This window comes from Diabrotica virgifera, chromosome 7 (genome assembly GCF_917563875.1).
Source record: "Diabrotica virgifera virgifera chromosome 7, PGI_DIABVI_V3a".
Taxonomy (NCBI): domain Eukaryota; kingdom Metazoa; phylum Arthropoda; class Insecta; order Coleoptera; family Chrysomelidae; genus Diabrotica; species Diabrotica virgifera.
This window is the reverse complement of record NC_065449.1, coordinates 5937303-5955735: the sequence shown is the minus strand read 5'-3', so window position 1 is coordinate 5955735 and position 18433 is coordinate 5937303. Positions and strand designations below refer to the sequence as shown.

Genomic DNA, 18433 nt, shown 5'->3' with positions numbered 1-18433 from the left:
TCAATATATTTTTTTGAAAAACAAAAAGGGTGAAACCAATTGGAAGCATAATAATGTAAGTTAGCGGTGTTTTTAGTCATCAGCCTTATTCATGCTGATTTATTTATGTATCATTAAAAGATTCTAGAAGTTTGACTGACTTAGAATGATTAGTTTTTAAAAAACTGGAGTTAAAAGCGAATAACGAATTTTTGTAGTTTGGTAAAAATGCCATTTTCTTCAGAATAAAAAGATTAGCATCAGAGATACGAAAAAATGTTTCCATATAAAATTGTTGGTTATTTAATTCCCAAGAATATGGTTTAAAAAATTTTGTTCTACGGCAAAAATTGAGTGAATCGTAAATGAGTATATCAAAAAACATTGATTTTTTCGATATAAAACTACTTTCGATAGCGAATAAATCGAAAACTTTTAATTTTATCAAAAAAATGTATAAAAATTTTTTGCTTAGAATGAATGTATTTATCAACTTTTGCGGTCAAAATATCATAAAAAATTTCCACCACCGAGATGGGGTGGCAACCACCCCCATGATAAAAGCACCTTTCGGCATCATATAGATTTTGATCCTTGGACTATCTACTACTTATTCTTGAATTTTCAAGCAAATCGATCCATTCTGTAAAAATTGCGAGGTGAAAAGCTTCGGTTCCTGGCCTATAACGACAAGTAAGAAAGAATTAAAAAAATTAATGAATAATATAATAAAAGAAGTAAAAAAATTTGGGATTGTAGAAATAGATAAAGAAAAAAAAAGACAATTTCACATTGGAGGTAGAAGGAGAAAATACATGCATGTTCAAAAGAGTTTGAGAATTTTCTTACCTGGGTGTAAAATTAGATAAAAACAGACATGGGGAAGGGAAGATAAAGGCACGAATAGCAAAAATAAACAAAAGGTATGAATCATTGCGATTATTAATAAAATTCCAATATATCTCCAGAAACCCAAAAATTAGAATCTACAAAACAGTTATCAGGCCTACAGCCTAAAGGCAAATGCATGCAAAATATGAGTGCTTAAAAAATCAGAAATAGACCTTTCAGAAAGATGACAAAAAGCAATATATATTGCATGTACGTGTGAAGAAAGCAAATGCTCATTGGAGAAGAAGGAATAATAAAGAACTCGAAGAACTATAAGTATAACGAATCAAAAATGTCGACTGTAATCAAAGCACAGGAAATACGATATTTATTATGAGACATTGAAAGAATGGAAAATGAAATAATTTAAAAAGTGGTGGCAATGGTGCTTTCACGAAAGCCAATACAAAATAAGATAAGGTAGACCAAGCAAAAGAGGGAAGGACAGCGTATGTGAAGACTTACAAAAAAAGTAATATTGAGAATTGTAAAAAAAAAAGCATTGGACAGAAAGCAATGGAAGGAAGTGGTTTAAACATGTACACAAAGACAACAAGAAATATTAAATCTCTTTTATATAAATAAATGTAAATAGTAATTGTAATGGAAAATTAAACTTTTCAACCCTATACCTTCAAGGCATGTTAAGCTTTACAAATAAATAACAAATAAAGTATTTTAGGACTAAAAATTCAGAAAAAATTTTGTAGCCAAATAGGCCAGTCGCCAGTGGGGGTACAACGGCCTCCTTAATTCAGATGAACTTACCCAAGTTTTTTTATGTATTTTGAGCCGTAGAACACGAATTTTTTAGGTAACAATTGATCCGGATGTCGATAAGATTGTTATACTTAATAAAGAACTCTAAGAATTACATAACAGCGATTTCTCGCAAAACAAAATATTTTTTTGTATTTTTTGGGCCATTCTAAGCAAAACATGTTTTTACAAGTTTTTTGGTAGGATGCATAGTTTTCGACATAAACGCGGTTGAACTTTCAAAAAATCGAAAAATAGCAGTTTTTGAACCCGAATAACTTTTGATTAAAAAATAAAATAGCAATTCTGCTTACCGCATTTGAAAGTTCAAGTCAAATTATATCGGTTTTGAGTATTTTCATTGCTAAACATTTTTTTTTATTGTTAAACAAAGCTATAAACACATAGTGCTTGAATGATGTTTTCAATGCATTTCTCATTTGAAATCGAACGAGTAGGCGCGCATACAGACAATTTCTACGTAAACTGCGTACATTAAAACGCATGCATTGGACACGGGAAACACTATGTGTTTATACCTTTGCTTAACAATAAAAAAATTAATTTTTAGCAATTCAAATCATCAAGACCGATAGAACTTGACTTGAACTTTCAAACGCAGTAAGCAGATTTGCTATTTTATTTTTCAATCAAAAGTTATTCGGGTTCAAAAATTGCACTTTTTCGATTTTTTGAAAGTTCAACCGCGTTTATCTCGTAAACTATGCATCCTACGAAAAAACTTGTAAGAACATTTTTTGCTGAGAATAACCCAAAAAGTACAAAAAAATGTTTTGTTTTGCGAAAAATCGCTGTTATGTAATTCCTCAAGTTCTTTGTTTATAACAATCTTATCGACATCCGGATAAACTGTTACCCAAAAAATTGGTGTTCTACGGGTCAAAATACATAAGGAGGCCGTTGTACCCCCTGGTGACAAGACTAAAAAAATTGAGATACGTTATCATACTAACGTTTAAAAAAGAGCTAAATGATTAATTGTTGAGGACATGGTTAAATGTATTGTCGTTCTATCATTTTACACCTACTTGGAAAATAAATATGTTCTTAAACATGAAATATATTTTTTTATTATAATCGTTTTTGAAACTACCTTGATTTACCTTTCACAGATATAACATTACCTGTCACCATAGCATTCTTCTGCGTTATATGCGTTTGATAATGCTTCGCTAGATGCGCTTTCTGTCTAAAACTCTTCCCACACAAGCTACAAGCAAATGGTTTCTCTCCTGTATGGGTTCTAATATGAACATTAACAGAATATTTATCTTTAAATCCTTTAGAACATATGTTGCAGTAATGCAACGACCTTTCCTTCCTCACTACATTGGTTGTTGTTGATGATGCTACTGCTGTTGCTGTTGGTGTTGCGTTCTGTATCTGTGTATGCGTCTTACTACCACTACTTTGCCTTTTATACTTCTTATTAGGTTTCCCAATCGCACTTCTCGGAATTACAGTTTGTATTTGTGGATTGATGTACGTGAGTGCTATCTGCTCACTACTGACTGGAGTAATGCTACCTTCTCCAGAATGATCGAATTGACAATACTGATGCACAGACTCTGCGACTTCGTGCTCTATTTTCTTCAACTTTTCAAAATCCTCTGGATACGAATGGTCCAGTTGGCTGAGCAGAAGATCATCTACGTTGCTGGTATTGGTGGAGGTGTTGGATTCTTTAATAACTTTAGCTACAATATGTTCCTCGAAAATTATTTTACCGTTAACGTCTATTCCAGCCACGATTGTAGGTATCTTATCTTCGTCTTCTTCGTTGGTATATATTGTAGCAGTATTCGTTGGAGAAGTGGACAGTACTTTTTTTAGTTCCGTGTTTTCACTGTCTGGAAATTTTCGTTGTATTGGTTTAAATGTGCCGTTATACCGAATATATGCTTTTCCTTGAAGAGCACTTCGTAAGAGTGAGTCAGGAGACTCTTTGTTATTGTTATTATCATGGTCAGACATTTTCCAATCAGTAGTATCGTTTTCAAGAGTATCTGTTATCTCTAACATAGGACTATCTACAATGAATGAATTAGTTATTTCACTTTTATTATCATCGTAAGTAAAAGTTTCTGATTTTATAAGACCATCATCTGTATTGGTAGTAGTGGTATTGGTTATTAGGTTGTTATAGTTTAGTTGACCATTTGGTATCACACTCAATATCGAATCCATATCAATTCCTACTTGGTATTGTTCCATGGAATTAGGACTTGAAAGAGACTCATCCTCTTTGGGCAGACGGTACCATGTGGCGCTTTGGTCTACTCCGTTTAATACTGTTAGAGTATAGATTTGTTCATCAGCGTTGCTTTTTTCTTGTCCAATAGACTCAACCTCATTCGTAGTTGACATCCAGCAATATTTGTTTAAATCTTCTAGTAAAGCAGTTTCTATTTTAACGGTATCCTTTATGTTCCAAAAAGCTGGCTGAAAGTTTTCGTTTAAAGTGTCTGGTAACTCCGTAACGATCATGGTGTTATTGTTGTTTTCTTTTCTATCTTCTATGTTCTTTAAAAATGAGTTTCCTGAATCTGAAGGTTCGACAAAATCGAAGAAGTCTGTCTTATTATCAATACTATTTAAAGGCTCAGTTAAATCCATTATCACAGTGTCCTTAAGTTCCATCAAATTGTTATATAGTACTACTTATATGTATTCTAGCACTTTTCTATGTGGTGGGCAAAACCTAAAAAAAAAGTAAAGTAATGTGAGAAAATAAGTCAAAAAATCAGAAAGGCTATATTTGAACAAAACTTTTCTAAAATGAATTATAGCAGTTCAATGAACTCATTAATATTTAGAGGTTTCAGAGAATTCAATGAATTGCCTAATAGACCAGGGCGCATCTGTAAAAATATTAGTAAATTTTTAATGTTGAGAGATGACTCATATTTTTTTGCAGAAAATGCTTGGAAATAACTCATATAATAATATTTAAGTTATCCTCCCACTCAAAAAGGTCCGGAACATTGTTTAAATAATCAAAATACCAAAAAATGAAGGAAAAATTCGATTTTTTTCTTGGTTTGTTTATTATAACTTTAAAAGTATTCATTTTCGAAAAAAATTGTTCTGACATAAAAGTTGCTTAATTAAATTTCATACAACATAGGATTAGTTAAAAATTTTAAAAATTCTCACCCTTGTTGCAAAATAGCAATAATTGCGAAAAAACCATAAAAAAAACAAGTATTCGCATTTTACATTTTTCAACCATTTATGCTACACTTAGGACCTTCATATTTTACCCAGAAAAACTTTATGATATAGTAAAACAACACTGTAAATTTCATTAAGATCGGTTTAACAGATTTTGCAATCCAGCTTTCGCAAAAAAAATTCATTTTTTCAAAATGTTTCAGGACTGAAAATAAAGCAGACACCAAGTTGAATTTTTTTTACATATAGAATGATACTTGACCTTTCATTTACAATTTTCAAAATTAAAATCGGTTAACTACTACAGCGTCATGATTTTTTTTAAATAAACATTAATTTTTGGTGCTACGCGCAGGACAGCGGATACGTTTGCTCTGATTGGGCATTCCAATGACCTTTGATAATGATTGATAAATTTTAATTTTTAGTACATTTCGATATAAATAAATGAATTTGTTTATTGCAAAATAAAAACACATACTTTGTCTTTTGAAATTACACTTTTTTTAGCAAAAACTTTGTTTGTTCATATATTTTAACTTAGAGAATAAAAGATTATTATTTTTAAACATATGCAATTGTTTAAACAATATTTCACAAACAATAATGAAATTAGTTTGATTTTTGTGGAATTAAAATATTAAAATACAACAAAATATAGAGTTAAAAAATAATATATTATATAAAGATTTAAAGAAATTTTGGTGGAAACCAACTTATGTGAATCTAACACCGCTGTCCTGCGCGTAGCACCAAAAATTAATGTTTATTTTAACAAATTCCTGACGCCGTGGTAGTTAACCAATATTAATTGATACAAACCGATACAAATTGAATATTAAAGGTACAGTATTCTTCTATATGCAAAAAAAATTAACTTACTATCTGCTTTATTTTCAGTCCTGCAACATTTTGAAAAAATGATTTTTTTTTGCGAAACCTGGATTTTAAAATTTATTTTGCAAAATCTATTGAACAATTGTTTTACTATGTCATAAAGTTTTTTTGGGTAAAATAAGAAGGTCCTAAGTGTAGCATAAATGGTTGAAAGCCGTAAAATGCGAATACGTGTTTTTTTATGTTTTTTTCGCAATTATTGCTAGTTTGCAATAAGGGTGACAACTTTTAAAATTATTAACCAATCCTATATTGTAGGAAATTTAATTACGCTACTTTTTTAGTGCAACTTTTCTCTGAAGTGAATACTTTTAAAGTTATAATCAAAAAACGAAGAAAAAATCGAATTTTTCCTTAATTTTTTGACATTTTGATTATTTAAACAATGATCCGGACTTTTTGAGTGGGATGATAACTCAATTATTATTATATGAGTTAATTCCAAGCAATTTCTGCAAAAAAATATGAGTCACCTCTCAACGTCCATCTCAAAACAGATCCGCCCTGGACTATAACGAATTAAAAGACTGTAGGATAGTTAAAGGTTTTAAAGATAAATTAAAGGTTTTCCTTAAAAATATAGAGTAGTATTTGAATTGACAGAGAGCGTGCACAATATTTTTTGTTTATTTTTGTTTATTTTTTTTTTGTTTATTTTTATTGACTTGTTTTAGTTGGTGAACTTGTTGAATTGATTGTAATTTGTTATTAATTTTAAGAATAAATTAAAGGTTTTTCTTGGGATATAATAATATAGTCATGTTGAACTGACAGTGAATGTACACAATTTTGTTGTATATTTTTATTGACTTTTTTGTTGTTAAGCATTGTATTGATTGATTTTCTTTTGTTTATAAGTAAAAAATGTATTTAAGTTAGAAATTTTTTGTATATTAGGTTACCTATAGATTTGGAAATAAAGATATCTATCTATCTAACAGATACTTTTGACATAAATGATTTATGGAATCAAACTAGGTACATCGTAAAAATTAGAGATAACTACACCGACGAAATCTCCATACAACGAGGAGTCAGACAAGGTTGTATTTGGTCGCCAACATTGTTCAATGTTTACTCAGGCCAGTTATTTAAAAAGGCACTTGAGAGACAGCCATATGGAATAAAAATCAAAGGGGAACTACTTAATGTAATTAAATACGCAGACGATACAGTAATTCTGTCAAAAAATATTGAAGGTCTCCAAATGCTGAAGATACTTTGGACAGCAAGAAAAACTAATGAGGAAGTACTAAGGCGGGTCAACAAAGATAGAGAGCTGCTAAAGACTATTAAACACCGGAAAATGTCTTATTTGGGACATATAGTGAGGTAAAATCGATATCTTCGATTTCACTTATGGAATAAAATTATTTCTGTCCTTGTTTCAAAAAATTATAGAAAATGCTGAAACCCGTCGATTTTTAAATATAAATGTGCACTTTTTAAACATAAATTTAAATGTACAGGGTGATCGTTGCAAGTCTAGCAGAGTCCATAAGCTTCATTTTTAATGGAACACCCTGTATATTCTTATATGTTTAAAAACTGCTTAACAACCTGATTTCAACAAACTGTATGTAGAGGTATTATAAATAATACAGGGTGAAATTTTGAAATGTGAGTATGGAAGCCACTTATGGAATGAAAATGTTTGTGTTTTTATTTTCAAAAATTATAAAAAATACTGGGACACGTCAATTTTTAAATTCTAATGGGTGCTTTACAAACATAAATTAAAATATACAGAGTGATTCACGCAAGTACAGCATAGTCCTTGATCTTTAGTTTTAATGGATCACCCTATATATTTTTAGAATCATCTAAGCAACCTCATATCAAAAAAGTGTATACCTATTATGTAGGGCCTATTATGAATAATACAAGGTGAAATTTTAAAGTTATGTGTAATTTTAAAATACCTACATAAAATTTTAAAATTAATAATTTATCATGCTTTAAATAATGGTATATATTTTAAATTAGCTAAATAAAGGCATCAATTTTCTAAACTAAGTATTAAATCTATGGGGTTTTGTATTTTTTATGTCTTGACAAAATTTATAAAAAAAGAATGTGTGTGTACTTTGTACGCACGTAAGAAGTTATACTTCTATTATATGATTAAAACGAAATTAATATACTTTTTATTTATATTTTGTTTAAATATTAAACTAATTTATACTTACTACTTCTCAAACATTTTTATTAGAACAGTGCCAAAAATTAAAATAATAAAAGAATAAAACACACACAAACACATTAAACAAGCCACAAATGATGTCTGAACATTAATTGTCGAAAATTTTTTTAACTAAATACGTATTTTCTGAAAATACAATTATATAATAAATATACTTACAATCATAAAATGTATTAAAAAAAAAACAAAAAAGAAAGTTTCTATTGGGACTCGAACCAGCGCTGATAAGAGCGGTTGGTATTGGAATTCATTCGCCTTCTCCGCTTAGCCATGGACACTATGTGTCATTATTTACGAAGATCGACTAACTAAACGGATTAAACTTGTGATATTTTGATATTTTGAAAATTGATCAAATTATTTTAATTTTGAAATGAAATGATTTAGAATTGAAAAAATACAACAAAACATAGAGTAAAAAATCAATATATTAGGTGAATATTGATAGAAATTTTGATGGTAATCAAATTATATAAATAAAAGTATTACATACTATGTATTTTGGCAGATCAAATAGGTAGGTTTATACCCATGATACATTAACAATTATTACGTACCTGTTGCTTTTAAAAACTATTTAAAAGTCACTACAATATTATAAACTTTTTTGTTTCTGTCCTCACAACAATAAAACTAATATATTATAAATTTGTTTACCTTTACCTTTACCTCCAAACCACAGCTGCCATATCGGATAATTTTTGACATGTCATTTGAACATCCAATCAGAACAAAGTTATAATGCGCATGCGCCGGGCTGATAGGTTTTAACATATAAAAAAATCACCCTCTATCGCCGGTAAAGAAGTATAACTTCAATAATTTCAAAATTTCACCTTGTATTATTCATAATGGACCCTACATAATACACTTTTTGATATGAGGCTATTTAGCAGATTCTAAAAATATAATAATTAAAACTAAAGATCATGAACTATGCTGTACTTGCGTGAATCACCATGTATATTTAAATTTATGTTTGTAAAGCGCCTATTTGAATTTAAAAGTTGACGTATCCCAGTATTTTTTATAATTTTTTTAAATAAGGACACAAACAATTTTATTCCATCAGTGGCTTCCATACTTGTTAAATTTAAAATTTCACCCTGTATTATTCATAATACACCCTACATGATATAGTTCGTTGAAATCAAGTTGTTAAGCAGCTTTTAAAAATATAAGAATATACAGGATGTTCCATTAAAAATAAAGCATATGGACTCTGCTAGACTTGCAAGGATCACCCTGTATATTTAAATTTATGTTTAAAAAGTGCACATTTTTATTTACAAATAGACGGGTCTCAGTGTTTTTTATAATTTTTTGAAACAAGGACAGAAATAATTTTATTCCATAAGCGCCTTCCACACTGTATAATACTATACAACTGGGCCCAGAGCACGCCAAATAGAATTCTATTTTGCTGACGTCACAAAATAGAATTTCATAATGGGAGAATCGACGGTTGCTAGGCAACGTGACGTCACTAAAATAGAATTCTATTTGGCGTGCTCCCACAGCTGACCCTTAAAGGCAAAATGGATGGCCGTAGAAATGTAGGAAGAAAACAAGTTTCTTGGTAAAAGAACATTCGCGAATGGACTCATACAGTGTGTCAATTTTAAAACTTACAATGGGCTATATCTCATGAACAAAAGCTGATATAGAAAAATGCTTGAAACCCTTTCTAGGAAAGTACGGGGGAACTAAAATGACATAAAAGAGAACTCACTCCCATTAACCCCTTAGGCCCCACCCACCAAAACCAAAAAATTTTAAATAGCAAACCCCTACTTGTGATACATCATTTAAAAGACTATAAAAAATGCTATCCAATGGTATAAATAATAATTATACAGGGTGTTAATATCAGGCGGCTTACTATGACTTCTATATTTGTAATGCTATCTCCCTGACTATTATTTTGAATGGTAAATGTCCGTCGGTACATTTTTTTTGTATAAAAACTTAATTTGCCGTTTTTGCAAAACAAGTTAAAAACATGTGTTTTTTGTTTTCTGTCAGATTCAATAATTTTTGGTTTATTTGAGACCTTTAAATGTCATTAGTTTTTCATCATTTGTACGATCGGTACTGTCATGAAGCTGTAGTTGTCACGATGGTTTACAGGAAACGCGTGGAGATCATTTTCATATTTGCGTCCCAGAACCAGTGATATTTACGAACAACTCAAATATTTAATGAAAGGCATCCGGACAAAGATTTAAGTCACTTGTACGTCCGCGATTTAGTTGAAAAGTTTAGAGAAACGGGATCAGTGCAAAATAAAAAAAGGGATGCCCCAAGATTACTGAATGAAGCATCCCAAATTGAGGTCCTTGGAAATTTTGTAATAGAGCCTACTGCATCAACATGTCAAGTATCTGCAATCAACTTTCACATGAGTCGGTTAGAAAGGTGTTGAAATTACATAAGTTTCACCCGTACAAAACACAAATTCTTCAAGAACTAGGCGATGATGATCCAGACCGACGAATTGAGTTTTGTGAACTTCTGACTGAAAGAATTCGCGTTGAACTGAGATTGTTTAAACATATTTGTTTCACTGATGAATGTACTTTTATGGTGAATGGTAATGTAAATAAACAAAACTGTCGGTACTGGAGTGATGCGAACCCGCATCGATTCAGAGAAGGTCACACTCAATATCCTGAAAAACTAAATGTTTTAGCAGGAATATTAGGTGATGCTATAATTGGCCCCTTGTTCATACCAGGCAATTTAAGTGGCGACATTTATCTCGATATGCTGGAAAACTCCATCGAACCTTTAATTGTGCATGAATTAGAGAACCAAAGGGACGACCAAGGCAACCTAGCTCTAGACGAAGATTTGCTGCACTTCCAACAAGATGGAGCACCTCCTCACTACGAAGCTCCAGTTAGGCACTGGTTAGGTACTAATTATCCGAACAAATGGATTGGAAGGAGAGGTCCTATTGAGTGGCCACCAAGATCACCAGACTTACCGCCACCTGACTTTTTCCTATGGGGTTACCTCAAGTCAGTTGTTTATAAAACTCAACCTGCGTCACTTGAGGAATTGCGAGAAAGAATTACGCAAGCATGTCGCGCTATTACAAGAACAACATTTGCCAAAATTCATGCAGAATTTGAAAATAGGCTGTATTATTGTTTACAAAACAACGGAAGCCACTTTGAACATTTATTTAATTGACATTTTTAACAAATTTGTAGTTCAACAAAAACTTAAATTTTTCATTTAAGCCAATGTTTCACAATTATTGCTTCACCCTGTATAATTATTATTTATACTATTGGATAGAATTTTTTATAGTCTTTTCAATGATGTATCACAAGTAGGGGTTTGCAATTTAAACTTTTTGGGTTGTGGTGGGTGGGCCCTACGGGGTTGATGGGGGTGAATTCTCTTTCATGTCATTTTAGTTCCCGCTTACTATCCTAGAAACGGTTTCAAGCATTTGTCGATATCAGCTTTTGGTCGTGAGATATAGCCCATTGTAAGTTTTAAAATTGACACACTGTATATAAAATGCATGAGTAAGCAGAAAAAAATTAAGAAATTACAAACTAAGTTATCAATCGAAGTAGCACAGAAAACGACAATAACTATCGCCTCCGTACCACCAGATTGACAACAGGTGGAATACTTTCTTTGGTTACAACCTCCTTCTTTCTTTCTTTGCAATTCGGAAAGGCCCAAAGTGTGATGCCTGGAAAAGTTGGAGAGAGGAGGATATGGGACTACTGATGAGGGGAAAAGACCTCCGAAACCGGTATAGACTCTTCCTGCACTCTCCGATTTAACCAGAGCATTATTCAGCTGCTGCATTTTTGTGTTGCAAAGAAATTGAAAATGTTTATACATTTTTAATTCATTTACTCTTTTGTAGGAGTATTAAGGAATCTTTCTTGTTGGATGTTTATACATTTTTAATTAAGAAATTCTTAATTATTGTTTTACGCCAGTCAATGGGAGCAAGAATAGGATATTACCTCCGAAGTCTAAGCCAAATTAAAAAAAAAAAAAAAAAAAAAACCTCCGAATTCTATCCTACTGCATGGATTTTAATGAAATTTTAGGAATAGCCTCTACTTATCTTCTAATTCAAAGTCTACCATATGTCGATGTGTGCTTTTATCTTGGGGGTGGTTCCCACCCCTTCTCGAGAGTGGAAAATTTTTCGGTTAAAATATCCACGTAAGTCGCTATTCTAAGCAAAAACTGTTCTATTTTTTTTTAACTCAATACTTTTTGAGTTATTCGTGGTTGAAAATTTGCCATTTTCATTAAAAAATGACACCTTTTCGAACGGTTTTTTGCGAATACCTTAAAAACTATGCATCTCACTAAAAAAACTATATAAAACATTTTTGTAGGTCATAAGAAAACCAAGAGATTCGTTTCATTGTAAGTCTTCTAGTTATAATACAAAAATAGATATGGTAGGTGAGAAGAATTTGTTATTTTGGTGCATGCTCAAATCGGTGTATTCAACTTGAAATAACAGAGAAACGGTCGATTGTAGGTGTATAATGCTACCAATACCTTTTGTAGTGCTTAAAAAGACCTTTAAATTAAGCGAGATACGCTGCAAAAAAATTAATGACTAATGTATTTTAAGCAAAAATGAGAAGTATATTTAACCCCTCATCCACCAGAATTTAAATGCATCGTTTTCCTTCTACTATATCTTTTTTTAAAATGTTGGACGGGTTTAAAATGAATGGTTTTTGAAAAAAAAATAGGATCAAATTATAGAGCGCATTTTTAAATTTTCTTAAAAAGCTTCCTTTTTCTCCCTGTAACTTGAAAACAATAAGAGATACAGTAATGAAAAACAAAAACAAAATTTTTATCTAAAAACCCCTACATTTTTGTTTGGTATCTTTTTTCGTATCTCTTATCTTTTTCGAGTTACATGGAGAAAAAGGCAGATTTTTAAGAAAATTTAAAAATGCGCTCTATAATTTGATCTTATTTTTTTCAAAAACCATTCATTTTAAACCCGTCCAACTTTTTGAACATAATATAACACTATAATAAAAAGTATTGTAGAAGGAAAACGATGTATTTAAATTCTGATGGATTAGGGGTTAAAATATACTTCCCATTTTTTCTTAAAATACATTAGTCATTACTAGTTTTGATGGAAAATAAGCCACAATTTTACTAAAAAAAAAAGATTTTATTAACGTTTAGACATTAAAATCGGACGCCGTTGTCAAAATACAAAAAATAATAATGAATTAAACAAAAATGTTGTTGCTTAGTAAAAAATTCTTCTAATAATTTATTTAATCTGACTCATTTATATCGGCATTTCAGACATATATTATACATTTTAAAGTATAAGACTTTGAAATGATATTGCCAATATTTATGAGTTGCGTTCCTGGGACGACTTTACTGATAGTTAGACGTCGAAACGTTAATAAAATCATTTTTTTAGTAAAATTGTGGCTTATTTCCCATCAAAACTAGTAATTGTAAAAATGCCACAAGAAAATAGCTTCAGAACTACATTAGTCATAAATATTTTGCAGCATATCTCGCTTAGGTTGAATGTAATCGACATTTAATATTGCTCATTTTAAAGTTCTTTTCAAGCATTCTAAAAGGTATTGGTAGTATTATACACCTTAAATCGACCGTTTCTCTGTTATTTCAAGTAGAATACACCGATTTGAGCATGCACCAAAAAAAACAAACTCTTCTCACCTTCCATATCCCTTTTTTGTGTTATAACTAGAAGATTTATGAAGGAACGAGTCTCTTTATTTTTTTATAAGCTACAAAAATATTTTAAATAGTTTTTTTGTTAGATGCATAGTTTTTAAGGTATTCGCAGAAAACCGTCCGAAAAGGTGTCATTTTTCAATGAAAATGGCAAATTTTCAACCACGAATAACTCAAAAAGTATTAAGTTTAAAAAAAAATTATAGAACAGTTTTTGCTTAGAATTAGGTTCTTAAGCCACTTCCGTGGTTATTTTAACCAAAAATTTTTCCACCCCCGAGAAGGGGTGGGAACCACCCCCAAGCTAAAAGCGCACATCGGCATAGGGTAGACTTTGTTTATTGAGCTATTCCCTACTTACTGTGAAAATATCAAGTAAATCGATTTAGTAGGATGGAATTCGGAGCCAAATATCCTTATTGACTTCCCTATTTCTATTTTTGACATATTCGTATTTACTTAGCAGTGACAAAAAAACATATAGATCAGGAAGAAAGGATTTTCTTAAAAAAATTACGTTTAATTTTTAAATTCTTGCCCCTTTTTATCATTGAAAAATAGCGTCTTCGAAGTGAAGAGAAAGATGGAATATAGGAAAAAGGGTGTCATGGTTGAAAAATTTAAGGGACTGGTTTGCAGTTCTATAGAATTCTTCAGAGCAGCGGTAGATAGTGATGATGATATCCAACCTCCGATTGGGAGACGGTACTTAAAGAAGAAGAAGAAGCCGGCTTCAATTCTGTCTTAATAAAATCATAGGAAGTTCGACCTCTAGGTTATGTAACAGAAATCTGTTATTGGACCTTATTTTTTCGAAGGCAAGAATTTTAGGGAAGTGTAAAATTCTCCCTACTCTAAGGGTCAACCTATATTCAGTTTTTAAAGAAGAATCTCGTGCCAACTTTAATAAATTTATTCTCCAGTTAATTTTGGCTATTTTGATGAAAGTTAATTACCATTATGCTGTAGCTGTTCGTAAATATCTTGATGAACTTTTTCCTAACAGGTGAATTGGTAGATGTGAACACATTAAATGACCAGCGAGGTCACGTCAATCCCATGAATTATTTTACGTGTGGACATCTAAAGAATGTTGTTTACAAAAAGAAATCAGATAGATATTGAAAAAGATATTGAAAATTAAAAGAAAGAATAAAAACTTAAAACAATATTTCTCGACATCATAAACAAGGTTCAACAATAAAATGTATTTAACCTTTAGGATACTGTCCTTATAACAAGGGTTAAGCACGGTTTGAAGTGTACTGAATACTGCTCTAGTGCTCTAGCTGTCACGGGCAAACTTGCAAATATTCACAAAGCAATATTATTAATCTCGAAGAAAAAATACTGATACTGCTATTAACTTGGATGAAATTGATTTGGAATTCCATGATGAGTATTTGGGGAGTAATAATCAACTTCAAGATGAAGATTTTGATGAAGTAATAGAAGATCCTTCCAGTCCATAGCGCAAGAAAACACGCGACACTACATACAGTAGACGAAAACTAGTGACCAAAAAAAAACTTTTATATGAAATAAATAATATTTTTTAATCTAATATTCTAGAAATTAAATATAATAACACAAAATTATATTGTGAAGTTCTTTTTTATTTATTTATTATAAAAGAATATTAAAAAGATGTAATTTGTTTAAACAAAGATTTGGTAAGTTTTTCTAAAAAAAGTCTAAACACAGGAAAAAATGTAGCTTTATTTTATTATAGACTATAGACAAATAAATTTATTTATAACAAAATTAAAGCATCTTTGAGATTTCGTAATGCGTTATTTAGGTGTCTCTGTTCAAGTTCTCGTGTGTCTCTATTCAAGAAATAAAGATCACAAGAGACAACCAAACATGCGAACTACGAAGAAGAATAAACCTAGCATGGAAAACTCAAAGACATCTTTAAAAGCGATATACCAATTCCTTTAAAACGTAAAACATTTGACTAATGTGTGTTGCCTGTGATGCCTTATGGTGCCTAAACTTTGACATTGACAGCTGCAACTTCTAAAATGCTGCAAATAGCCCAGAGAAAAATGAAAAGGTCAATGCTGAGTATATCGCTTCGTGACCGAGTTAGAAATGAAGACTTAAGATGAAGAACAGTAGTTACCGATGTAATTTCCCGAATTGCCACCCTTAAATTGAACTGGGCCGGACACGTCGCCAGAATCAGTGATGAAAGGTAGACAAAGAGATTACTTGAGTGGAGGCCGAGATTAGACAAAAGAAGTAGAGAAAGACCACCTACTCGTTGGACTGACGATCTCAAGAAAATGTCAAGAAATTGGATGCAAAGTGCTCAAAATAGAGCACAATGGACAAAAATGAGGGAGGCCTATGTCCAGCAGTAGACGCAAAGGGCTGGATGATGATGATGATTCAAGTTACATCGGAAAAAAAGAAGAAAATTGCTCCATTGGAGACCGAGAAAATATATTTTTTACGTAGGTATACCGATTTTGAACTTTGAAATTCAATTTTCTTCAACCTAGTTTTTTTTGTATTTTTCACGCGCAATACCAATCGATTTTATTATTAGAATATGTTATGAATATCTTAGATAAATAAAAACTTTTATCGAGAAAGAACTCCGAAAGAGAAAGGTAATGGTTCAAGGATTACCATCCTATTGTTTATAAATTCATCACACATGCCGGTCAACTTTGACCGGTTGTATCTGTATCTCAGAAACCAATACTCCTAATTCAACTTTTTTTTTCTTAACAAAAAAGCGCCTTACTGAATTTTTCCAACGCCGTTTTGCAAATTTAATTTAAATTACTAGTTAAAATATTTTATTAGTTTATCAGCCAAAAAATGTTTCATAATTTTAAAAAATTCCTGAGGCCGCCCAAATAATCATACATATTATTTTAATCCTATAAAGTACGTTGGATGGTAGGTGTAGAGCTCTTTTATACAGGGTCTCAATTTGAAAAGTTACCACCCTCTGTAATTCAGTTCCTATAGAAAATCTAAAAATATGAAAAAACACGTCAAGTTTATTTGTGGGGGAGGGGGGACATTTTGTAGATCAGTTTTCAACTAAATTAAATCAACCCTCTAGAGGGGGCGTACACAACCCCCAAAATATTTAATGGAAGGGGGGTTGAGTGATACCTCATTTTAAAGGTCGTTCAACTACCTTTGAAAAAATATCACATACATTATATTTTTTTCAGTATTTTTGAAAAAATCTTGGCCTAAATACTCCAAAAAATTTTAGGAGTACTGAACTCGATAGTAACTAGTAGTACTAAAAAGAAATATAATATATGTGGTATTTTTGAAAAGGTGGTTGAACGACCTTAAAAACGAGGTATCACTTAATCCCCCTAGAGGGTTGATGTAATGTAGTAGAAAACAAGTCTATAAAATGTCCCCTCACAAATAAATTTGATGTGGTTTTGCATATTTTTAGATTTTCTATAGGGAACACTCTATAAAGGGTGGCACTTTTTCAAATTGACACACGATATGTAAAAAAATTTCAAACTTCTATCTGGTCTAGTTTTTGTTGTGCAAGATTTTAAAGAATTCCATTTTTTTAATTTAGATTGCAAAATTATTATGCGAAATCTATTAAATCGATGTTAGTGAAATTTGGTGGACTCTTTTATTATATTATAAAGATTTTCTAGGCTAATTACAAAGGTCATAAGTGCTTCAAACTGGTCGAAAAACATTGAATAAGAAAATACTCATTCTCTCCCCCCCCTTTGTATTTATTGCTCTTTTATGAGGCTAAAAAATTGGCTAACTTCTATATGGTGTAGTTTTTGTAGTGCAACATTTTAAAGAATTTCAATTTTTTTTATTAAGATTGCAAAATTATTATGCAAAATCTATTGAATTGATTTTAATGAAATTTAATGTACTGTTAATGTATTATAAAGATTTTCTGGGCGAATTATTCTAACTGTAATCTAATTGGTTGAAAAACATCGAATAAGAAAAGGCTTGTTTTCCCCCTCTTTTTTGTATTTATTGCTATGGGTAATAAATTTAATCATTTTTAGCCGGTCTTATCTTATAGAAAATTTAATTATTTACTTATTTACTTATTAAGTTAGTGTTGGTAAAGTAAAATAACTATAATCGTCGAATCATTTCAACTGGAAAAAGTTTCAATAAAGTAATTTTACTACATGTTGGAAAAAGTAGAGATACTTAAGTTCCTATATACTCATCCATATTGGATTGTGATTATTTGTGTCTTTGTTTTTGTCAACATATAGGTAGGATGCCTTAATAACACTATATGGCGAAACCGACATACTAACACTGAGATGAAGTCAAGAATTTATAAAGCCAGTGTAAGACCAATAATGACATATGCATCAGAAACAAGACCCGATACAGCCACAACACAAAGACTACTGGAAACGGCAGAGATGAGAGTACTGAGAAGAATTACAAGAAATACACTGAGAGATCGAAAGAGGAACGAAGATATTAGAAGACAATGTAACGTACAGTGTATAAACAAATGGACACTAAATAGAAAAAAAGAATGGAACAACCACATAACCAGAATGGGGGAGACACGTGTGGTCAAAATAGCACGAGATAAATCACCAATCGGCAGAAGAAGTATCGGCCGACCACGCAAAAGATGGAGCGACAACCTTCCATAGAGGTATCAATCCGCCAATGAACAAGCAGAATTGCTTATAAAGAGGAAGAAGAAGAAGAAGAAGAAGATATAGGTAGAATGAACTCACATCAGTAACTCTTTCGTCGTTTAAA

The 18433-nt window shown here is 31.2% G+C and overlaps 1 protein-coding gene across 1 annotated transcript in view; it reads right to left on the bottom strand.

The window, feature by feature from the left end:
- Nucleotides 1–566: 566 nt before the first annotated feature.
- The window catches only part of LOC114330830 (zinc finger protein 37), a 28843-nt gene continuing 10976 nt past the window's right edge, over nt 567–18433 (bottom strand). The window contains exon 2 of the mRNA XM_028280242.2: nt 567–4351. Coding sequence (XP_028136043.1) covers nt 2740–4290 — 1551 coding nt within the window. The 5' untranslated portion in view covers nt 4291–4351 and the 3' untranslated portion in view covers nt 567–2739. The remainder of the gene's footprint in view (nt 4352–18433) is intronic.